This window comes from Phalacrocorax carbo, chromosome 1, assembly GCF_963921805.1.
Source record: "Phalacrocorax carbo chromosome 1, bPhaCar2.1, whole genome shotgun sequence".
In the NCBI taxonomy this organism is placed as follows: domain Eukaryota; kingdom Metazoa; phylum Chordata; class Aves; order Suliformes; family Phalacrocoracidae; genus Phalacrocorax; species Phalacrocorax carbo.
Genome location: NC_087513.1, coordinates 1,292,683 through 1,316,381, shown reverse-complemented (window position 1 = coordinate 1,316,381; position 23,699 = coordinate 1,292,683). Strand labels below are relative to the sequence as shown.

At 73.6% G+C, this 23,699-nt stretch overlaps 1 protein-coding gene across 1 annotated transcript; it reads left to right on the top strand.

The window, feature by feature from the left end:
• Positions 1-198: 198 nt before the first annotated feature.
• LOC135313531 (cadherin-related family member 5-like) lies at positions 199-20,292 on the top strand. The gene is made up of 16 exons (XM_064452978.1): positions 199-297; positions 1,460-1,598; positions 2,355-2,584; positions 4,797-4,856; positions 4,982-5,074; positions 7,343-7,429; positions 7,505-7,615; positions 10,703-10,873; positions 11,262-11,352; positions 12,928-13,034; positions 14,081-14,281; positions 15,756-15,887; positions 16,318-16,396; positions 17,088-17,281; positions 19,092-19,112; positions 19,851-20,292. Exons 2-16 carry the CDS (start codon positions 1,511-1,513, stop codon positions 20,259-20,261), a joined length of 2,076 nt encoding a protein of 691 aa, XP_064309048.1. The 5' UTR covers positions 199-297; positions 1,460-1,510; the 3' UTR covers positions 20,262-20,292.
• Positions 20,293-23,699: the final 3,407 nt, after the last annotated feature.

The window sequence follows — 23,699 nt, the reverse complement described above, 5'->3', positions numbered from 1 at the left end:
GGGCAGGCAGGGAGCACAGGGAGGGCAGGCAGGGAGGGCAGGCAGCGCAGGCAGGGCAGGCAGGGAGCACAGGGAGGGCAGGCAGCGCAGGCAGGGCAGGCAGGGAGGGCAGGCAGGGCAGGCAGGGAGCACAGGGAGCACAGGCAGGGCAGGCAGCGCAGGGAGGGCAGGCAGGGAGCACAGGCAGCCCCGCAGCCCCGCAGCCCCGCCCGCCGCGGCTCAGGCCGCCCCCGCTGATCCGCCCCCCCCGTCCCGGCCCGGCCGGGCAGCAGCGCCGGGGGCGGCGGCACCGGGCAGGTAACGGGCGCCGGGGGGGCCGGGGGCGCCGGGGGGGCCGGGGAGGGGGTCCCGGGGCGAGGAGGGGGCAGCCCGGACGCCGGGGTCTCTGCCCGGAGGGGTCCCGCCCGCGGGGGGGGGTGTCTGGCCGCGGCAGGGCGGGGGGGAGCACTCCGAGGGACCCCCGGCGTGGGGGGGGGGGGACACCCTGGCTCCCCTCTTTGCCCCCCAACGGGGGCGGGGGGCTCCCCGGGGGGACAGAATGGGGACCCTCCCCACCCATCCCGGTGCCGGGGGGGGGGGGGGTGTCGGCGTGGCAGATGGGGACCCCCCCCTCCCCCTGCCCTAATTACCTGCAGCTAATTGGGAGGGGGAGGGGTAGGACCAGCATCTGGCGGGGGGGTGGGGGCGCCATATGGTCCCCACGCCCCACAGGTTGGGGGTGGGGTGTTCGGGGACACCCCCCCCCCCAACCCCTGCAGACCCCACGGCGGGGGACGGGACACGGGGGGGGACTCGGGGGGACGTGGGTGTCCCGCAGGGAGCGGTGGCGGCCTGGCGTGGGCACATCGCCCCCCGCATCGCCCCCCACATCACCGCGGCCCGGCCGACCCCCAGGCACCGAGGCCGGTGAGACCACCCTGAGGGACAGGGGACCCCCTGGGGAACCCCTGGGGACAGGGGCACCCAAGCATGGGGTCCTGGGGTGGGGGACCCCGGGGGTGGGACCCGGGGATGGGGGACACGGGCATGGGCACCTAAGCTTGGGGTTCTGGGGTTGGGGACCCCAGGGGAAGGGGGGTCTGCAGTTGGGGACCCACGGGTGGGGACAGGGATGGGGACCCCAGGGGACCACCCACAAGGGGATGGAGACCCAGAGTTAGGGACCCAAGCACAGGGTGCCAGGGATGGGGATGCGGGCGGGGGACAGGGATGGGGACCCCCAGACTGGGGACACTGGGAGGTGGACAGGGATGGGGACCCCTAGACTGGGGACACGGGCAGGGGGGCCTGGGGATGGGGACCCCCAGATGGGGGACATGGGGATGGGGACCCCCAGATGGGGACTGGGGGTGGCGGCGTGGGACCATCACCAGTGGGACACGGAGGTGGGGGCGCAGGGAACAAGGGTCGAGGGGACAGAGGCAGGGGTCCCAGCCCTGCTCCACCGTCCCCCCACCAGCTGCAGGCTGCCACCGAGGGACCCCCGGCCCCACGGCATCCCCCCGGCCCCATGGCGGCCCCGGCCCCACGGTGGCCCCGCGGCCCCACGGCAGCCTCGTCCCTCCTGGCCGCCTGCCTGGCGCTGCAGCTGGCCCCGGGTGAGCGTGGGGGGGGGCACTGGGGAGCGTGGGTGGGGGGGCACTGGGGAGCGTGGGGGGGGGGGCACTGGGGAGCGTGGGCGGGGGGCACCGGGGACGGGCGGGGGGGGCCCATTGGCTGGTGGGGCCACGGTGACCTGGGGATGGGGCCCCAGGGGAGGGGGTGACCAGGGCATGGGGACCCTGGGGGTGGGGACCTAAAGGTGGGGACCTTGTGGGTGACAGCCATGAGAGACGGGGACCCAAGGGATGGGGACCCCGGGGATGGGGTCACTGGGGGATGGGGACCCTGAGGGTAGGGACCCAAGGGATGGGGACCCCGGGGATGGGGACCCTGGGGTTGGGGTCACTGGGGGGTAGGGACCCAAGGGATGGGGACCCAAGGGTTGGGGACCCTGGGGATGGGGTCACTGGGGGATGGGGACCCAAGGGATGGGGACTTGAGGGTGAGGACCCGAGGGCATGAGGACCGGGAGGTGGGGACCCGGGGGGACACCGGCGACCCACAGATGGGGGTCCAGGGGGGTGGGACACGGGTGAGGGTGACCTACAGGCAGGGGGACGCAGGGGTGGGGACCTGAAAGGCTGGAGACCGTCGAGGGGACAGGGACCCCCCGGGGATGGCGATCGGGGCGTGGGGACGCAGGCGCCGGAGACCCCCGGGGTGGCCACGGGCAAGGGGCCGGGGTGAGGGGGTGGGGGTGGGGGGTCGGCCGGGTGTCCCCGCCCCTGACCCCCCCCCCGGGGTGGCGGCAGCCCGGTCCGACGGGTGCAGCGGCTTCGGGAACCTGTTCGCGGAGGTCGCGGAGAACAGCGCGCACGGGAGCCTGGTGGCGCGGCTGCCGGCGGGGGGCGGCGCGGCGGGGGGCGGCGCGGCGGGGGGCGGCCTCCAGCTCTGCCTCGACGGCGCCGACGCCGCCTGGTTCTACCTGGACGGGCGCAGCCTGCGGCTCAACGCCTCGGCCGGGCGGGCCCTGGACCGCGAGGTGCTGCCTCCTCCCGCCCGGCCGTCTGTCCGGCTGCCTCCTCCCGTCCGTCCGTCTGTCCGGCTGCCTCCTCCCGTCCGTCCGTCTGTCCGGCTGCCTCCTCCCGTCCCGTCTGTCCGGCTGCCTCCTCCCGTCCGTCTGTCCGGCTGCCTCCTCCCGTCCCGTCTGTCCGGCTGCCTCCTCCCGGCCGGCCGTCTGTCCGGCTGCCTCCTCCCGTCCGTCTGTCCGGCTGCCTCCTCCCGGCCGGCCGTCTGTCCGGCTGCCTCCGTCCCGTCCGTCCGGCTGTCCGGCTGCCTCCTCCCGTCCGTCCGTCTGTCCGGCTGCCTCCTCCCGTCTGTCCGGCTGCCTCCTCCCGTCTGTCCGGCTGCCTCCTCCCGTCCGTCCGTCTGTCCGGCTGCCTCCTCCCGTCTGTCCGGCTGCCTCCTCCCGTCCGTCCGTCTGTCCGGCTGCCTCCGTCCCGTCTGTCTGTCCGGCTGCCTCCGTCCCGTCTGTCCGGCTGCCTCCTCCCGTCCGTCCGTCTGTCCGGCTGCCTCCGTCCCGTCTGTCTGTCCGGCTGCCTCCTCCCGTCCCGTCTGTCCGGCTGCCTCCTCCCGTCCCGTCTGTCCGGCTGCCTCCTCCCGTCCGTCCGTCTGTCCGGCTGCCTCCGTCCCGTCCCGTCTGTCCGGCTGCCTCCTCCCGTCTGTCCGTCTGTCCAGCTGCCTCCTCCCGTCTGTCCGGCTGCCTCTGTCCCATCCGTCTGTCCGGCTGCCTCCTCCCGTCCGTCTGTCCGGCTGCCTCCGTCCCGTCCCGTCTGTCCGGCTGCCTCCTCCCGTCCGTCTGTCCGGCTGCCTCTGTCCCGCCTGTCCGGCTGCCTCCATCCTGTCCGTCTGTCCGGCTGCCTCCGTCCCGCCTGTCCGGCTGCCTCCATCCTGTCCGTCTGTCCGGCTGCCTCCGTCCCGCCTGTCCGGCTGCCTCCATCCTGTCCGTCTGTCCGGCTGCCTCCGTCCCGCCTGTCCGGCTGCCTCCTCCCGTCCGTCTGTCCGGCTGCCTCCTCCCGTCCGTCCGTCTGTCCGGCTGCCTCCTCCCGTCCCGTCTGTCTGGCTGCCTCCTCCCGTCCGTCCCGTCTGTCCGGCTGCCTCCTCCCGCCCGGCCGTCTGTCCGGCTGCCTCCTCCCGTCTGTCTGTCCGGCTGCCTCCTCCCGTCTGTCTGGCTGCCTCCTCCCGCCCGGCCGTCTGTCCGGCTGCCTCCTCCTGTCCGTCTGTCCGGCTGCCTCCTCCCGGCCGTCCGTCTGTCCGGCTGCCTCCTCCCGTCCGTCTGTCCGGCTGCCTCCTCCCGTCCCGCCTGTCCGGCTGCCTCCTCCCGTCCGTCTGTCCGGCTGCCTCCTCCTGCCTGTCCGTCTGTCCGGCTGCCTCCTCCCGTCCCGTCTGTCCGGCTGCCTCCTCCCGTCCGTCCGTCTGTCCGGCTGCCTCCTCCCGTCCCGTCTGTCCAGCTGCCTCCTCCCGTCCGTCCGTCTGTCCGGCTGCCTCCTCCCGTCCCGTCTGTCCGGCTGCCTCCTCCCGTCCCGTCTGTCCGGCTGCCTCCATCCCATCTGTCCGGCTGCCTCCATCCCGTCTGTCCGGCTGCCTCCATCCATCCCACGTCCGTCTGCCTCCATCCGTCCTGTGTCCGTCTGTCCCGCATTTGTCTGCTTCCAGCCTCTGCCCGTCCCATGTACGTCTGTCCCGCGTCTGTCTGCCTCTGTCCGTCCCGTGTCTGCCTCTGTCCATCCTCCATCCATGCCCATCCTCCATCCCATGTCCGTCCGTCCTGTGTCCGTCCCGTGTCCATCCGTCCTGTGTCCGTCCCATGTCCATCCCATGTCCGTCCGTCCTGTGTCCGTCCATCCCATGTCCGTCCGTCCCGTGTCTGTCCCGTGTCCATCCGTCCCGTGTCCGTCCATCCCATGTCTGTCCCGTGTCCGTCCATCCCGTGTCCGTCCCGTGTCCGTCCCGTGTCTGTCCGTCCCGTGTCCGTCCCGTGTCTGTCCGTCCCGTGTCCGTCCCGTGTCCGTCCCATGTCTGTCCATCCCGTTTTCCTCCCGTGCCCACTCCGTCCCTACCCGCCACCCCCCCAGCACCCGTCCCGCCCCCGCCCAGCCCGCGCCCCCCGCCTGGGGACCCCCCAAGGGGGTGCCCCTGGGGGTGGCGGCCCCCCGCCCGCCGCGGCCCCCCGCCCGACGCCCCGTCCCTCGCAGGAGCTGGAGTCGCCGGTGCTGATGGTGGCCCTGACGTGCGCCGAGGACGGCTTCTCCCCGGTACGGCCGCCGCGACGCGGGGACCCCACACCCACGGGGGACCCCCAGGGGCGCGGGGTGCTCTGTGGGGCTCCGTCCCACCCCCCCTCCGCCCCCGTGCCGCCCCCCACCCCCCGCCCCGGCAGGTCGAGTACCGGATCATCGTCCAGGTCCTCAACGAGAACGACAACCGGCCCCACTTCCAGGGGGCCGCCGTCCTCACCCACAACGTCAGCGAGGTGACGGGGCGGGACGGGGACGGGGACGGGGACGGGGACGGGGTGGTCCTGGGTGTGGACTGGGGACGGGGACAGGGATTGGGGACAGGGATGGGCACGGGGATGGTCATGGTGACAGGGAAGGGGGTTGGCACCGGGACAGGGATGGGGACAGGGATGGGGACAGGGACAGGGATGGGGACAGGGACAGAGATTGGGGACAGGGATGGGCACAGGGACAGGGACGGGGTGGGGATGGGCACCAGGACAGGGATGGGCATGGGTGTGGACTGGGGACAGGGACGGGGACAGGGATAGGGATGGGGAAAGGGACAGAGATTGGGGACAGGGATGGGGACAGGGACAGGGACGGGGACAGGGATGGCCACAGGGATGGTCATGGTCATGGGGACAGGGATGGGGACAGGGATGGCCACAGGCATGGATTGGGGATGGGGACAGGGACAGGGATGGGGCCACGGGGCCATGGGGACAGGGATGGCCACAGGGACAGGGATGGGGACAGGGATGGCCACAGGCATGGATTGGGGATGGGGACAGGGACAGGGATGGGGACAGGGATGGGGCCACAGGCATGGATTGGGGATGGGGACAGGGACAGGGATGGGGCCACGGGGACAGGGATGGGGACAGGGACAGGGATGGCCACAGGGACAGGGATGGGACAGGGATGGGGCCACAGGCATGGATTGGGGATGGGGACAGGGACAGGGATGGGGACAGGGATGGGGACAGGGATGGCCACAGGCATGGATTGGGGATGGGGACAGGGACAGGGATGGGGACAGGGACAGGGATGGGGACAGGGATGGCCACAGGGATGGTCATGGTCATGGGGACAGGGATGGGGACAGGGATGGCCACAGGCATGGATTGGGGATGGGGACAGGGACAGGGATGGGGCCACGGGGCCATGGGGACAGGGATGGCCACAGGGACAGGGATGGGGACAGGGATGGGGACAGGGATGGCCACAGGCATGGATTGGGGATGGGGACAGGGACAGGGATGGGGACAGGGATGGGGACAGGGATGGCCACAGGCATGGATTGGGGATGGGGACAGGGACAGGGATGGGGACAGGGATGGGGACAGGGATGGCCACAGGCATGGATTGGGGACGGGGACAGGGACAGGGATGGGGACAGGGACAGGGATGGGGACAGGGATGGCCACAGGCATGGATTGGGGACGGGGACAGGGACAGGGATGGGGACAGGGACAGGGATGGGGACAGGGATGGCCACAGGCATGGATTGGGGATGGGGACAGGGACAGGGATGGGGCCACGGGGACAGGGATGGGGACAGGGACAGGGATGGCCACAGGGACAGGGATGGGACAGGGATGGGGCCACAGGCATGGATTGGGGACGGGGACAGGGACAGGGATGGCCACGGGGACAGGGGTGGGGACAGGGATGGCCGTGGATTCAGGATGGGGACAGGAACAGATGTGGGGAGAGGGATGGGAAATAGGGCTGGTGCTGGGAGAAGGTGGGGTGCCCAGGAGGAGATGGGGACACCCGGGGGGGATGGGGGTGCTCAAGAAGAGATGGGGACACCCAGGAGTAGGTGGGGACACTCGGGATGGGCCAGGGACACCCCGGGGTGATGGGGTCACCCAGGGGGTGATGGGGACACCCCAAGGGGATGGAGAGACCTGGTGGGGATGGGGAGACCCAGGGGGGACCGGGACACCTGGGACAGGATGGGGACACCCCAATGAGACGGGGAGACCTGGGGGGGATGGGTCACCCAGGGGGTGATGGGGACACCCCAAGGGGATGGGGACACCCCAAGGGGATGGAGAGACCTGGTGGGGATGGGGAGACCCGGGGGGGACCGGGACACCTGGGACAGGATGGGGACACCCCAATGAGACGGGGAGACCTGGGGGGGATGGGTCACCCAGGGGGTGATGGGGACACCCCAAGGGGATGGGGACACCCCAAGGGGATGGAGAGACCTGGTGGGGATGGGGAGACCCGGGGGGGATCGGGACACCTGGGACAGGATGGGGACACCCCAATGAGACGGGGAGACCTGGGGGGGATGGGACCACCCAGGAGGTGATGGGGACACCCCAAGGGGATGGGGACACTCCAAGGGGATGGGGAGACCCCAAGGGGATGGGGAGACCTGGGGGGCATGGGGACTCCTGGGAGGGGGTGGGGCCGCCCAGGGGGGTTTGGGGTCCGCAGGGTGGGTTTGGGGGTGCCGGCGGGCCCAGGGGCGCGGGCGGTGGGTGACGGGGGGTGGCCGTCAGCTGGCGGCCGTGCACTCGGTGGTGTTCAGCACGCAGGCGGAGGACGCGGACGGGGACACGCTGATGTACGTCATCGACACGGCCTCGGTGAGCCCCGGGGGGGCGAGGGGGGACAGCGGGGGGGGGCACCTGCCGGCGCTGAGCCCCCCGCTGGCCCCCCAGCCCGACGCCCGGTTCTTCCGCATCGACCTGCCCAACAGCGGGAAGGTGGTGCTGGCGCGAGCCCTCGACTTCGAGAGCCGCCAGCGCCTGGAGGTGGTGGTCACTGCCGTGGTGAGCCCCCCCGCGCCCTGCCCGCGCCCTGCCCGCGCCCTGCCTGTGCCCTGCCCGCACCCTGCCTGTGCCCTGCCCGCGCCCTGCCCACGCCCTGCCTGTGCCCTGCCTGTGCCATGCCTGTACACTGCCCGTGCCCTGCCCGCACCCTGCCCGCACCCTGCCCATGGCCTGCCCGCGCCCTGCCCGCGCCCTGCCTGTGCCCTGCCTGCACCCTGCCCGTGCCCTGCCCGCACCCTGCCCGCACCCTGCCCACACCCTGCCCGCGCCCTGCCTGCGCCCTGCCTGTGCCCTGCCTGTGCCATGCCTGTACACTGCCCGTGCCCTGCCCACGCCCTGCCCACGCCCTGCCCGCACCCTGCCCGCACCCTGCCCATGGCCTGCCCGCGCCCTGCCCGCGCCCTGCCTGTGCCCTGCCTGCACCCTGCCCGCGCCCTGCCCGCTCCCTGCCCGCACCCTGCCCGCACCCTGCCCGCGCCCTGCCCATGGCCTACCCGCACCCTGCCCGCGCCCTGCCCGCGCCCTGCCCGCGCCCTGCCCGCGCCCTGCCCGCGCCCTGCCCGTGCCCTGCCTGTGCCATGCCTGTACACTGCCCGCGCCCTGCCCACGCCCTGCCCACGCCCTGCCCGCGCCCTGCCCGTGCCCTGCCTGCACCCTGCCCACGCCCTGCCCGCGCCCTGCCCGCGCCCTGCCTGTGCCCTGCCTGCACCCTGCCCACGCCCTGCCCACGCCCTGCCCGCGCCCTGCCCGTGCCCTGCCTGCGCCCTGCCCGCACCCTGCCCATGGCCTGCCCGCGCCCTGCCCGCGCCCTGCCTGTGCCCTGCCTGCACCCTGCCCACGCCCTGCCCGCGCCCTGCCTGTGCCATGCCTGTACACTGCCCGCACCCTGCCCACGCCCTGCCCACGCCCTGCCCACGCCCTGCCCGCGCCCTGCCCGCGCCCTGCCCACGCCCTGCCCGCGCCCTGCCCGCGCCCTGCCCGCGCCCTGCCTGTGCCCTGCCCGCGCCCTGCCCGCGCCCTGCCCGCACCCTGCCCGCACCCTGCCCATGGCCTGCCTGCACCCTGCCCACACCCTGCCCGTGCCCTGCCTGTGCCCTACCCATGCCCGTGCCCATGGCCTGCCCCATGGCCTGCCCCGCGCCCTGCCCGCGCCCTGCCTGCGCCCTGCCCACACCCTTGCCTGCACCCCTGCCTGTGCCCTGCCCGCACCCCACACCCGCGCCCTGCCCGCACCCTGCCTGCACCGTGCCTGCACCCCGCCCGCACCCCGCCCGTGCCCTGCCCGTGCCCTGCCCGTGCCCTGCCCATGGCCTGCCCGCGCCCTGCCCGCGCCCTGCCCGCACCCTGCCCATGGCCTGCCTGTGCCCTGCCCGTGCCCTGCCCATGCCCTGCCCACACCCCACACCCGCGCCCTGCCCGCGCCCTAACCGCACCCTGCCCGCACCCTGCCCGCTCCCTGCCCGCACCCTGCCCGCGCCCTGCCCGCTCCCTGCCCGCACCCTGCCCGCGCCCTGCCCGCGCCCTGCCCGCGCCCTGCCCGCGCCCTGCCCATGGCCTGCCCGCACCCTGCCCGCGCCCTGCCCGCGCCCTGCCCGCGCCCTGCCCGCGCCCTGCCTGCACCCTGCCCGCTCCCTGCCCGCACCCTGCCCGCGCCCTGCCTGCGCCCTGCCTGCGCCCTGCCCGCGCCCTGCCTGCGCCCTGCCCGCTCCCTGCCCGCACCCTGCCTGCGCCCTGCCCGGTCCCTGCCCGCACCCTGCCCACACCCTGCCCGCGCCCTGCCCACGCCCTGCCCACGCCCTGCCCGCGCCCTGCCCGTGCCCTGCCCGTGCCCTGCCCGCGCCCTGCCCGTGCCCTGCCCGCGCCCTGCCCGCACCCTGCCCGCGCCCTGCCCGCGCCCTGCCCGCGCCCTGCCTGCGCCCTGCCCGCGCCCTGCCCGCGCCCTGCCCGCACCCTGCCCGCGCCCTGCCTGCGCCCTGCCTGCGCCCTGCCCATGGCCTACCCGCACCCTGCCCGTGCCCTGCCCGTGCCCTGCCCGCGCCCTGCCCGCGCCCTGCCCGCGCCCTGCCCGTGCCCTGCCCGCGCCCTGCCCGCGCCCTGCCCGTGCCCTGCCCGTGCCCTGCCCATGCCCTGCCCATGCCCTGCCCGTGCCCTGCCCATGCCCTGCCCGTGCCCTGCCCGCGCCACCCCGCTGGTGGGGTGGGACACGGCGGCCATGCCGGAGCCCCTCTGCCCACCCCCCCCGTGTCCCCACATCCCCCATTCTCCTGCCGCGCTCCCCCTCCCGTGCCCGCACTCCTCAGCGCCCCACGGGTCCCTGCCCCCCCCGTGCCCCCCCCGTGCCCCCCCCGTGCCCCCCGCCCCCCCGGCCCATCCCCGCCACCCGCTAATTGGGGGTGACGTGATGCCGTCAGCACCTGCCCTCAATCCCCCTCATTTCCCTAATGGGTGCCCGCCCCCCCCCCGCCAGCGGGCCCCGCCGGGGGGGGCACCCCCACCCCCACCCCCACCCCCACCCGCCGGCACCCCCCGCCCTGCGCTGCCCACCCCGTTCCTGGCCAGGCCGGGGGGGGCCCGTTCCATGGGGGTCTTTGTCCCGTGAGGGTCCCTGTCCCCTGGGGTCCCTGTGCTGGGGGGTCCCTGTCCCCTGGGGGTCCCCATGACTGGGTGTCTCTGTCCCATGGGGGGGTCCCTGTCCCCTGGGGGTCCCTGTCCCATGGGAGGTTCCTCACTGTCTCCTGGGGGTCCCCATGACTGGGGGTCCCTGTCCCATGGTGGGGGTCCCTGTCCCCTGGGGTCCCTGTGCTGGGGGGTCCTTGTCCCCTGGGGGTCCCTGTCCCATGGGGGGTTCCTCCCTGTCCCCTGGGGGTCCCCATGACTGGGTGTCTCTGTCCCATGGGGGGGGTCCCTGTCCCCTGGGGGTCCCTGAGCCAGCCAGGCAGCCCCCCCTCCCATCTCCCTGCCGGTGGGGCTCAGGGCGGGCAGGGCTCCCCCCCCAGCAGGGTTTGGGAGGGGGTCTCTTCGCCCCTCCGGCCTCCGTCCACCCACCCGCCTGTGTGTCCGTGTGTCCGTCCGCTCCCCCCCCCCCAGGAGATGAACACCAAGGAGCGGTTCAACGCCTCCGCCCGCGTCCGGGTGAACGTGCTGGACGGGGACGACCAGTACCCCCAGTTCCTGCCCTGCACCCCCCGCCACCACCGCGGCCTCACCGTCTGCACCAGCCCCGTCTACACGGCCAACGTCACCGAGGGCCAGCTCCAGGTGGGCGGGGGGCGCCGGGGGGGCGCGGGGGTCCCACCCAGGGGTTCAGCCCAGGGGTTCCACTCAGGGGTCGCACCCGGGGGTCCCGTGGGGCTGAGCCAGACCTCTCCGCATCCCCCCACTCACCCACGGGGGCCCCCTGAGCTTCCGCTCCAGGTGGGCGGGGGGCGGCAGGGGGTGGCGGGGGCCCCACCTGGGCGTCCCACTCAGGGGTCCCACTCGAGGGTCCCGTGGGGCTGAGCCGACACTCTCCGCGTCCCCCCACTCACCCACGGGGGCCCCCTGAGCTTCCGCTCCAGGTGGGCGGGGGGTGCCGGGGGGGGCGGGGGTCCCGCCCGGGGGTCCCATGGGGCTGAGCCGAGCCCCCCGTGTCCCCCCACCCACGCAGGGGGGTCCCCTGAGCTTCAGCCCCGGCTCCATCTACGCCGAGGACGGCGACAGGGGCCTGAGGGCGGCCATCACCTACTCCCTGCTGGCAGGTACACGGGGGGCACGGACAGACGGACACGGGCGGGCACGGACAGGCAGACACGGGCGGGCGGGGACACACGGACACGGCTGAAGAGGGACAGACAGACATGGGTGGGCAGGGACACACGGACAAGGGTGGGCGGGGGGACACAGGCACAGATGGATGGGGACAGACAGACGTGGGTGAGAGGGGACAGACGGACACGGGTGGGTGGGGACAGATGGACATGAGTGGGCAGGGACAGATGGACACGGGTGGGCGGGGACAGATGGACACAGGCAGGCACAGACAGACAGACATGGGCAGGCAGGGACACACGGACACGGGTGGGCGGGGGGACACAGGCACAGATGGATGGGGACAGACAGACGTGGGTGAGAGGGGACAGACGGACATGAGTGGGCAGGGACAGATGGACACGGGTGGGCGGGGACAGACGGACATGGGTGGGCAGGGGCAGACGCACCCCGCCGTCACGGGGGGCTGTGGGGGGTGGGGTGTCACGCCCTGGAGCACCCAAGGTGTTAAACCCCCCCTACGGGTGCTCAAAGGGTTAATACCCCCCCCACGTGCCCCCCAAAAGAGGGGGCGCAGGTAGGAACGTGCGGGGGGGGATATTGGGGACCCCCCCCGGGGTGTCCCGGGGGGATTTTCCCACAATGTCCCATGGTGGGGTGCGTGGGGGGGGCCCGGGGTGGGTGGGGGTGCCGGGGGTGGGGGGTCCCGCGGTGGGGGGGGTCCCACAGTGTTTGGGGGGGGTCGGGAGTAGGTGGGAGGGTGCTGGGATAGGTGTCCTCGGGGTGGGTGGGTGGGGGTCCCGGGGGGTAGGGGATCCTGGGGTGGGTGGGGGTGCCGCGGGTGGGGGGTCCCGGGCTGGGTAGGGGGACTCGGGGGTGGGTATCCCCGTGGTGGGCGGGGGTCCCGAGGCGGGTGGGGGTGCCCCGAGGGCGGGCGGGGTGCTGGGGGTGGGGGGTCCCAGGGGCAGGCGGGGGTCCCGGGGCGGGTTGGGGTGCTCCAGGGGAGGGCGGGGTGCTGGGGTGGGGGGTCCCAGGGGCAGGCGGGGGTCCCGGGGCGGGTGGGGGTGCTCCAGGGGAGGGCGGGGTGCTGGGGGTGGGGGGTCCCAGGGGCAGGCGGGGGTCCCGGGGCGGGTTGGGGTGCTCCAGGGGAGGGCGGGGTGCTGGGGTGGGGGGTCCCAGGGGCAGGCGGGGGTCCCGGGGCGGGTGGGGGTGCTCCAGGGGAGGGCGGGGTGCTGGGGGTGGGGGGTCCCAGGGGCAGGCGGGGGTCCCGGGGCGGGTTGGGGTGCCCCGAGGGCGGGCGGGGTGCTGGGGGTGGGGGGTCCCAGGGGCAGGCGGGGGTCCCGGGGCGGGTGGGGGTGCTCCAGGGGAGGGCGGGGTGCTGGGGGTGGGGGGTCCCAGGGGCAGGCGGGGGTCCCGGGGTGGGTGGGGGTGCCCCGAGGGCGGGCGGGGTGCTGGGGGTGGGGGTTCCCGAGGCGGCCGGGGTCCCGGGGCTGCGGGGTGCCGGGTGGGGGTCCCGGGGCGGGCGGGGTGCCGGGGGTCCCCCGCTCAGCCCGGCCCCCCCCCAGGGCAGGAGAGCGGCCGGTTCCACATGGACAACGCGACGGGCGCCATCACGCTGCTGCGGGCGGTGGAGAGCAGCCGCACGACCCCCGCCATCAGCCTCAGCGTCATGGTGGGCGGGGGGCGGCTGGGGGGGCTGGGGGGCCTGGGGGGGCGGGGGGGGCAGGGGGAGGGGGGCTGCAGCCGCACGACCCCCGCCATCAGCCTCAGCGTCATGGTGGGCGGGGGGCGGCTGGGGGGGCTGGGGGGGGGACCTGGGGGGTGGGGGCGCGATGGGGGTTCTCCCGGGGATGGGGTGCCCTGGGGAGATGGGGGTGCTGGGGGAAATGGGGGCGCCCCTGGAGAAGATGAGGGGGTCCCTGGGGAGATGGGGGGGTACGTGGGTAAATGGGGGGGGTCCCTAGGGAGCTTTGGGGTGCCCCTGGGGAGCGGGGGGTGCTGTGGGAGATGGGGTGCCCAGGGAGATGGGGAGTCCCTGGGGCAATTTGGGGTGCTGGGGGAGAGGGGGGGTATGTGGGGAGATGGGGGTGCCCCTGGGGATGGTAGGGGGGGGTCCCTGGGGGAGAGGGGGGGTATGTGGGGAGATGGGGGCATCCCTGGGAAGACTTGGGGGGGAGAAGGGGGGGTCCTTGGGAAGATCTGGGGGGAGCTGGGGGGTCCCTATGGAGATGGGAGGTCCCTGGTGAGATTTGGGGGGGTGCCTATGGAGATGGGGGGTCCCTGGGGAGATTTGGGGTGTCGCTGGGGAGATGGGGGGTGCCTATGGAGATGGGGGGCGCCCCTGTGAAGCTGGGGGGCAGGCGGGGGTGCCCCAGGGAGATGGGGGGAAGATAGGGGCTCCCTGGGGAGATTTGGGGTGCCCCGGTGGAGATGGGGGTCTCTATGGAGCTGGGAGGTCCCTGGAGAGATTTGGGGTGCCCCTGGGGAACTGGGGTGAGCTGGAGGGTGCCTATGGAGATGGGAGCTCCCTGGGGAGATTTGGGGTGCCCCGGGGGAGATGGGGGGTCCCTATGGAGACGGGGGGCGCCCCTGTGAGGCTGGGGGGCAGGCGGGGGTGCCCCATGGAGCTGCGGGGTCGCTGCGGGGTCGCCGCGGGGCGGGGGCGCCGGGCGGGGGGCGCCGCCCCCCAGCACCCATGGGTGCCCGGCACCCCGGCAGGCCGCGCAGGTGAACGACGCCAGCAAGTACGCGGTGACGCAGGCGGTGGTGCGGGTGCTGGCCGCCAACCGGCACCCGCCGCGCTTCGCCCGCGCGGCCTACCGAGCCTTCGTCCCCGCCGGCGCGCGCGAGGCCGCGCTCCTCCTCACCTTCGGCGGGCACGTGCTGGCCCTGCGCGCCCACGACCCCGACTTCCCCGAGGTGGGCGGGCGGGGGGCGGGCAGGGGTGCGGGCAGGGGGTGGGGTGCGGGCAGGGGTGCGGGCAGGGGTGCAGGCAAGGGTGCGGGCAGGGCACAGGCAGGGCACAGGCAGGGCACAGGCAGGGGGTGGGGTGTAGGCAGGGGTGCAGGCAGGGCACAGGTGTGGGGTGCGGGCAGGGCACAGGCAGGGCACGGGTGTGGGGTGCAGGCAGGGGGTGGGGGGCGCAGGCAGGGGTGCAGGCAGGGGGTGGGGTGTGGGCAGGGCACAGGCAGGGGCACAGGCAGGGTGCAGGCAGGGGGTGGGGGTGTAGGCAGGGCACAGGCAGGGGTGTGGGCAGGGTGTGGGGTGTAGGTAGGGCACAGGCAGGGCATGGGTGTGGGGTGCGGGCAGGGCACAGGCAGGGCACAGGCAGGGCACAGGCAGGGGTGCAGGCAGGGCACAGGCAGGGGTGCAGGCAGGGTGTGGGGTGTAGGCAGGTGGCAGGCAGGGCATGGGTGTGGGGAGCGGGCAGGGCACAGGCAAGGTGTGGGGTGCAGGCAGGGGTGCAGGCAGGGGTGCGGGCAGGGCACAGGCAGGGGTGCAGGCAGGGGTGCGGGCAGGGCGCAGGCAGGGGTGCAGGCAGGGGGTGGGGGTGCAGGCAGGGCGCAGGCAGGGGTGCAGGCAGGGGGTGGGGGTGCAGGCAGGGCACAGGCAGGGCACAGGCAGGGGTGCAGGCAGGGTGTGGGGTGTAGGCAGGGGTGCAGGCAGGGTGTGGGGTGCGGGCAGGGCACAGGCAGGGGCACAGGCAGGGGTGCAGGCAGGGTGTGGGGTGTAGGCAGGTGGCAGGCAGGGCATGGGTGTGGGGTGCGGGCAGGGCTACAGGCAAGGTGTGGGTTGCAGGCAGGGGTGCAGGCAGGGCGTGGGTGTGGGGTGTGGGCAGGGGTGCGGGCAGGGCACAGGCAGGGCACAGGCAGGGGTGCAGGCAGGGGGTGGGGGTGCAGGCAGGGCACAGGCAGGGGTGCAGGCAGGGGGTGGGGGTGCAGGCAGGGCACAGGCAGGGCACAGGCAGGGGTGCAGGCAGGGTGTGGGGTGCAGGCAGGGATGAAGGCAGGGCACAGGCAGGGTGGGGCAGAAGTGCAGTAGGGGTGCAGACAGAGCGTGGGCAGGGTGCAGGGTGCGGGCAGGGTCCTGGCAGGGTGCAGGCAGGGTGAGGGATGCAGGCGGGGGTCCTGGCGGGTCGGGCAGGGTGCAGGCAGGGTGCAGGCAGGGCGTTGGGTGCAGGCAGGGGTCCTGGCAGGGTGCAGGCAGGGTGAGGGATGCAGGCGGGGGTCCTGGCGGGTCGGGCAGAGTGCAGGCAAGGAACAGGCAGGGTGGGGGCAGGGGTCCTGGCGGGTCGGGCAGGGTGCGGGCAGGGTGCGGGCAGGGTGGGGCAGGGTGCGGGCAGGGTGCGGGCAGGGTGGGGCAGGGTCTCAGGCGGGCGCCCCCCCCCCCGCAGGGGCTGAACCCCCAGGTGCGGTACAGCCTGCGCCCCGGCACCGAGCACGGGCAGCTCTTCCAGGTGATGCCCAACGGGCTACTGGTGGCCCGCGCCGACCGCCTGCGGCCCGCCCAGAGCTACCGCCTGGAGGTGGGGGGCCGGGGGGCTCCAGGGGCGCCGGGGGCCCTGGGGTTGGGGGGCCCTGGGGGGTCCGAGGGCGTTCGGGGAGCACCAGGGGGGCTGGGGAGCATTGGGGTGGAATGAGGGGGGCTGGGGGGCTGGGGGACACTGGGGGGTTTTGAGGGGCACCAAGGGAATTGGGGGCACTGGGGGGTACTAGGGGGAATGGGGGGCACCAGGGAGTCCCAAGGGGTTTGGGGGGCACCCGTGGGGCAGGGGGGGACTCGGGGCAGGGCCGGGGGGGACCCAGACCCCCAGCAGGTCTCAGGGCTGGGTGGTGGTCCTGTGCTGAGCTTGGGGGTGACACCCAGGCGCCCGGGGGGATGGGGGGTCCCCTTGTGCCCCCCCCCGGGCAGGGGGGTCCCCCCCTGTCCCCCCATCGCCCCCCCGGTGCCCCCAGGTGCTGGCGAGGGATGAGGAGTCGGGAGAGACGACGAACACGACGGTGGAGCTGGAGGTGCTGTGGCCGGGCCAGGCGGGTACGGACGGACGGACGGACAGACGGGGCGTGCATGGGACCCCCAGCACCCCCTGCCCCAAGGCCCCAGGACCCCCAGCACCCCCACAGCTCCAGGAACCCCCAGCAGCCTCCTGCCCCACAGCCCTGGGACCCCTGGTGCCCTCCCACCCCAACGGCCCCAGGACCCCCAGTGACCCCCCTGCCCCACAGCCCCGGGACCCCCAGTGACCCCCTGCCCCACAGCCCTGGGACACCCAGCGTGCCCCCCACCCAGCCCCGGGACCCCCAGTGACCCCCTGCCCCCCAGCCCCGGGACCCCCAGCATCCCCCCCTCAGTCCCAGGACCCCCAGTGACCCCCTGCCCCACAGCCCCGGGACCCCCAGTGACGCCCTGCCCCACAGCCCCGGGACCCCCAGTGTCCCCCCTCAGCCCCAGGACCCCCAGTGACCCCCTCAGCCCCCAGCCCCGGGACCCCCAGCATCCCTCCTCAGCCCCAGGGCCCCCAGTGACCCCCCCGCCCCACAGCCCTGGGACCCCTGGTGCCCCTGCCCCACAGCTCCACACCCCAAGAGGTCCCCTCCTGCCCCACAGTACTGGGGACCCCCCCCCAGGTCCCCTCTTGCCCCACAGCACCAGGCCCCCCCCAGGGATGGGGTCCCCCCAGCCCCCCAGCATGCCCCCCCCCCAACTCTCGCCTGTCCCCCTGCAGCCCCCCGGGACCCCTCGGAGGCAGGGCCGGGCCGGAGCCCCCTGAACATGGGGGTGCTGGCGGGGGGGCTGGGGGCCCTGCTGCTCCTCACCGCCGCCATCCTCTTCCTCATCATGAGGGCGATGAAGAAGCGCCAGCGGCAGCAGGAGACGGCCGACCGGGCGGCGCTGGCCATCGAGAAGCACCCCAATGTGGTAGGGGCCCCCCAAACCCCCCGAGCCCCCCCAAACCCCCCCTCCCGCCCCTCAAACACACCATGGACCCCCAGAGACCCCCCCCGAGTGCCCAAACACTCACCTGGACCCTCAAACACCCCCGAGATCCCCCAGAGACCCCCCCGAACACCCAAACACCCACCCGGACCCTCAAACACCCCCCAGATCCCCCAGAGACCCCCCCGAACCCCCAAACACCCCCCCGGACCCCCAGAGACACCCCCTGAACCCCCAAACACCCAGCCGGACCCTCAAACACCCCCGGACCCCCAGAGACACCCCCTGAACCCCCAAACACCCACCCGGACCCTCAAACACCCCCCAGATCCCCCAGAGACCCCCCCCGAACCCCCAAACACCCCCCGGACCCTCAAACACCCCCGAGATCCCCCAGAGACCCCCCCGAACCCCCAAACACCCCCCCGGACCCCCAGAGACCCGCTGAACCCCCAAACACCCACCCGGACCCTCAAACACCCCCCGGACCCCCAGAGACCCGCTGAAGCCCCAAACACCCCCGGACCCTCAAACACCCCCCGGACCCCCAGAGACACCCGCTGAACCCCCAAAGACCCATCCGGACCCTCAAACACCCCCCAGATCCCCCAGAGACCCCCCCGAACCCCCAAACACCCAGCCGGACCCTCAAACACCCCCCGGATCCCCCAGAGACCCCACCGAACCCCCAAACACCCACCCGGACCCTCAAACACCCCCCAGATCCCCCAGAGACCCCACCGAACCCCCAAACACCCACCCGGACCCCCAGAGACCCCACCGAACCCCCAAACACCCAGCCGGACCCTCAAACACCCCCCAGATCCCCCAGAGACCCCCCCCGAACCCCCAAACACCCACCCGGACCCCCAGAGACCCCACCGAACCCCCAAACACCCAGCCGGACCCTCAAACACCCCCCAGATCCCCCAGAGACCCCCCCCGAACCCCCAAACACCCACCCGGACCCTCAAACACCCCCCAGATCCCCCAGAGACCCCCCCGAACCCCCAAACACCCACCCGGACCCTCAAACACCCCCCAGATCCCCCAGAGACCCCACCGAACCCCCAAACACCCACCCGGACCCCCAGAGACCCCACCGAACCCCCAAACACCCACCCAGACCCTCAAACACCCCCCGGATCCCCCAGAGACCCCACCGAACCCCCAAACACCCCCCCGGACCCCCAGAGACCCCACCGAACCCCCAAACACCCAGCCGGACCCTCAAACACCCCCCGGATCCCCCAGAGACCCCACCGAACCCCCAAACACCCCCCCGGACCCCCAGAGACCCCACCGAACCCCCAAACACCCACCCAGACCCTCAAACACCCCCGGACCCCCAGAGACCCCCCCGAACCCCCAAACACCCACCCGGACCCTCAAACACCCCCCGGACCCTAAGACCCCCCCAGATCCCCAAACCCTCCTTCTGGACCCACAGACCCTTCCCAGGACCCCCAGAGGCCCCCCCGGACCCCAAAAACACCCCAGACCCCCAATACCCCCGCAGACCCCCAAACACCCCCCCCCCCCAGACCCCCAGAAACCCCCCCAGACCTCCAACTCCCCCCCCGGACCCCCAAATTCCCCTCTGGACCCCCAGACCCCTGACACCCCCCCGCCCCCCCCCGCACCCCCCCCGCACTCCTGGCTCCACAGATTGGGGTGGGGGGTTTGGAAGGGGGGGGGCAGGGCTCCCCAGCCTTGGAGGGGGCAGGAAAGGGGAGGCGCCCCCCCCCCCCGTGCCTCAGTTTCCCCATGTGACACCCCTCCCCCCCCACAGAGCCTGAGGTGGTTCCAGCCGGTGAGTGGGGGGGGGGCGTGACCCCCCCCGGTGTGGTGGGGCACCCCTGAGCCCCCGCCCCAAAAGGGTGCTGGAGGGGTTGTCCCATGGGGGAGGGGTCCCATGGGGGGAGGGGTCCCATGGGGGGCTCCCTGTGCCGGGAGGGGTGGGGGTGCTGGTGGGGGGTCCCATAGGGGGGTCCCATGGAGGGGGGGGTCCCTGTGCCGGGAGGGGTTGGGGTGCTGGTGGGGGGTCCCATAGGGGGGTCCCATGGAGGGGGGGGTCCCTGTGCCGGGAGGGGTTGGGGTGCTGGTGGGGGGTCCCATAGGGGGGTCCCATGGGGGGTGGGGGTCCCTGTGCCGGGAGGGGTTGGGGTGCTGGTGGGGGGTCCCATGGGGGGGGTCCCATGTGGGGGGGGTCCCTGTGCCGGGCAGGGGTGGGGGTGCTGGTGGGGGGTCCTATGGGGGGGGGGGTCCCTGTGCCGGGAGGGGTGGGGGTGCTGGTGGGGGGTCCCATGGGGGGGGTCCCATGGGGGGGGGGTCCCTGTGCCAGGCAGGGGTGGGGGTGCTGGCGGGGTTCCTATGGTGGGAAGGGTCCCATGGGGAGGGGGGGGGGTCCCTGTGCCGGGAGGGGTGGGGGTGCTGGCGGGGGGTCCCATGGGGGGGGTCCCTGTGCCGGGAGGGGTGGGGGTGCCGGCTGGGGTCTCATGGGAGGGGGTCCCATGGGGGTCCCCCCACTGACCCCCCCGCCCCCCCGCAGGTTCCTGCCAGCAAGCCCACCTCCAGCCCCCCCAGCCTCTACTACCCCAACGAGGGGTACAGCGAGGGGGGCGAGGGCCCCCCCCCGCCGCCGCCCCCCCCTCCCCCGGCCCCCCAGCCCCCCCCCGCCCCCAAACTCCAAGCCAACTCCCTGGGGCGGCCGGGGGGGTCCCCAGAAGGGTCCCCATCCCCCCCCCCGGCCAGCCCCGAGCTCCCCCGGCCCCCCAGCCCCAGCGAGGCATCGGGGGGCTGTGGGGAGGAGGGGGGGGCCAGCCCCGGCTCGGGGGGGGGCCCGGGGGGGCTGCCGGTGCTGGAGGAGGTGAGCGAGGAGAGCCCGGAGGAGGGGGCGGGGGGGGACCCTAGGGTGCCCCCCACCCTGCTGCAGCTGCTGGAGGACTCGATCGAGTGCTGAGGGTGGCACTGGGGGGCGCGGGGGGGGGCGTGCGGCGGCTCTCGGGGGGCACCAATAAAGACCTGGAGCGGCACTGGGGGTCCCTGGGCACTGCGGGGGCACTGGGAAGCACTGGGGGGCACTGGGAGGCACTGGGGGGCACTGGGACGGTCACAGCTTCCAGCCCAGCTCCCCGGGGTGGCATGGTGGGGCACTGGGGGGGGCGCTGGGAAGCACTGGGGGCAATGGGAGGGCACTGGGGGGGCGCTGGGAAGCACTGGGGGCACTGGGAGGCACTGGGAGGCACTGGAAGGGCACTGGGGAGGCACTGGGGGCACTGGGAGGGCACTGGGGGCACTGGAAGGGCACTGGGGGCACTGGGAGGCACTGGGAGCTACTGGGAGGGCGCTGGGAGGCGCTGGGGGGGCACTGGGTGGGCACTGGGGGGGCACTGGGGGGTACTGGGGGAGCACTGGGGGGCTACTGGGGGGGCACTGGGGGGCACGGCGGGGTTACAGCCCCCAGCCCAGCTCCCCTGGCGGGCACTGGGAGGGCACTGGGGGGGCGCTGGGAGGCACTGGGGGGCACTGGGAGGGCACTGGGGGAGCACTGGGGGGGCACTGGGGGCGCACTGGGAGGGCACTGGGGGCACTGGGAAGGTACTGGGGGGATACTGGGGGCACTGGGGGAGCACTGGGGGGGCACTGGGGGCTACTGGGGGGGCACTGGGAGGCATGGCGGGGTTACAGCCCCCAGCCCAGCTCCCCTGGTGGGCACTGGGAGACACTGGGAGGACACTGGGGGGGCGCTGGGAGGACACTGGGAGGGCACTGGGGGCACTGGGGGAGCACTGGGGGAGCACTGGGAGGGCACTGGGGGCTACTGGGGGGCACTGGGGGGTACTGGGGGCACTGGGAGGGCACTGGGGGCACTGGGGGAGCACTGGGGGAGCACTGGGAGGGCACTGGGGGCTACTGGGGGGCACTGGGGGGTACTGGGGGCACTGGGAGGGCACTGGGGGCACTGGGAGGGTACTGGGGGGGCACTGGGGGGGCACTGGCGGGCACTGGGGGAGCACTGGGAGGGCACTGGGGGCTACTGGGAGGGCACTGGGAGGCATGGCGGGGTTACAGCTCCCAGCCCAGCTCCCCTGGCGGGCACTGGGAGACACTGGGAGGACACTGGGGGGGCGCTGGGAGGACACTGGGAGGGCACTGGGGGCACTGGGGGGCACTGGGGGAGCACTGGGAGGGCACTGGGGGCTACTGGGGGGCACTGGGGGGTACTGGGGGCACTGGGAGGGCACTGGGGGCACTGGGAGGGTACTGGGGGGGAACTGGGGGGGCACTGGGGGAGCACTGGGGGAGCACTGGGAGGGCACTGGGGGCTACTGGGGGGGCACTGGGGGGCATGGCGGGGTTACAGCCCCCAGCCCAGCTCCCCTGGCGGGCACTGGGAGGCACTGGGAGGCACTGGGGGGAGCACTGGGAGGCACGGTGGGGTTACAGCCCCCAGCCCAGCTCCCCTGGCGGGCACTGGGAGGCACTGGGGGCACTGGGGAGGCGCTGGGAGGGCACTGGGATGTACTGGGGAGTTACGGCCCCGCCCACCCGCCGCGCCCCCACGTGGCGATCTCCGCGCCCCGTTGCCACGCCCTCTGGGTGGGCGGAGACACCGTGGCCACGCCCCTTAAAGGGCCAGCGCTCCTTAAGTGGGTCAAGCCCCACGGGGGGGGCGGGGAGTCCCAGCACCAGGTGGTGCTGGGGGGTACTGGGAGCACTGGGATGTGCTGGGATGTGCTGGGTTGTTCTGGAATGAGCTGGGATGTAATGGGGTGTACTGGGGATCATTGGGTTGTACTGGGCTGTACTGGGCTGTACTGGGGTGCACTGGGGTACACTGGGCTGTACTGGGAGCACTGGGCTGTACTGGGGTGCACTGGGCTGTACTGGGAGCACTGGGCTGTACTGGGAGCAGTGGGAGCACTGGGTTATACTGGGCTGTACTGGGAGCACTGGGCTGTACTGGGCTGTACTGGGCTGTACTGGGAGCACTGGGATGCACTGGGAGCACCGGGCTGTACTGGGCTGTACTGGGAGCACTGGGAGCACTGGGATGTACTGGGGAGCACTGGGTTATACTGGGCTGTACTGGGATGCACTGGGAGCACTGGGATGCACTGGGCTGTACTGGGAGCACTGGGAGCACTGGGTTATACTGGGCTGTACTGGGAGCACTGGGAGCGCTGGGAGCACTGGGCTGTACTGGGAGCACTGGGAGCACTGGGCTGCACTGGGCTGTACTGGGAGCACTGGGAGCACTGGGATGCAGTGGGAGCACTGGGAGCACTGGGCTGCACTGGGCTGTACTGGGCTGCACTGGGAGCACTGGGAGCACTGGGATGCACTGGGCTGTACTGGGAGCACTGGGATGCACTGGGAGCACTGGGAGCACTGGGAGCACTGGGATGCAGTGGGCTGTACTGGGCTGTACTGGGAGCACTGGGATGCACTGGGAGCACTGGGAGCACTGGGATGCACTGGGCTGTACTGGGAGCACTGGGCTGTACTGGGCTGTACTGGGAGCACTGGGAGCACTGGGAGCACTGGGCTGTAGTGGGAGCACTGGGAGCACTGGGATGCACTGGGAGCACTGGGAGCACTGGGAGCACTGGGATGCAGTGGGCTGTACTGGGCTGTACTGGGAGCACTGGGATGCACTGGGAGCACTGGGAGCACTGGGATGCACTGGGCTGTACTGGGAGCACTGGGATGCACTGGGAGCACTGGGAGCACTGGGATGCACTGGGAGCACTGGGAGCACTGGGAGCACTGGGATGCAGTGGGCTGTACTGGGCTGTACTGGGAGCACTGGGATGCACTGGGAGCACTGGGAGCACTGGGATGCACTGGGCTGTACTGGGAGCACTGGGAGCACTGGGATGTACTGGGGAGCACTGGGTTATACTGGGCTGTACTGGGATGCACTGGGAGCACTGGGATGCACTGGGCTGTACTGGGAGCACTGGGAGCACTGGGTTATACTGGGCTGTACTGGGAGCACTGGGAGCGCTGGGAGCACTGGGCTGTACTGGGAGCACTGGGAGCACTGGGCTGCACTGGGCTGTACTGGGAGCACTGGGAGCACTGGGATGCAGTGGGAGCACTGGGAGCACTGGGCTGCACTGGGCTGTACTGGGCTGCACTGGGAGCACTGGGAGCACTGGGATGCACTGGGCTGTACTGGGAGCACTGGGATGCACTGGGAGCACTGGGAGCACTGGGAGCACTGGGATGCAGTGGGCTGTACTGGGCTGTACTGGGAGCACTGGGATGCACTGGGAGCACTGGGAGCACTGGGATGCACTGGGCTGTACTGGGAGCACTGGGCTGTACTGGGCTGTACTGGGAGCACTGGGAGCACTGGGAGCACTGGGCTGTAGTGGGAGCACTGGGAGCA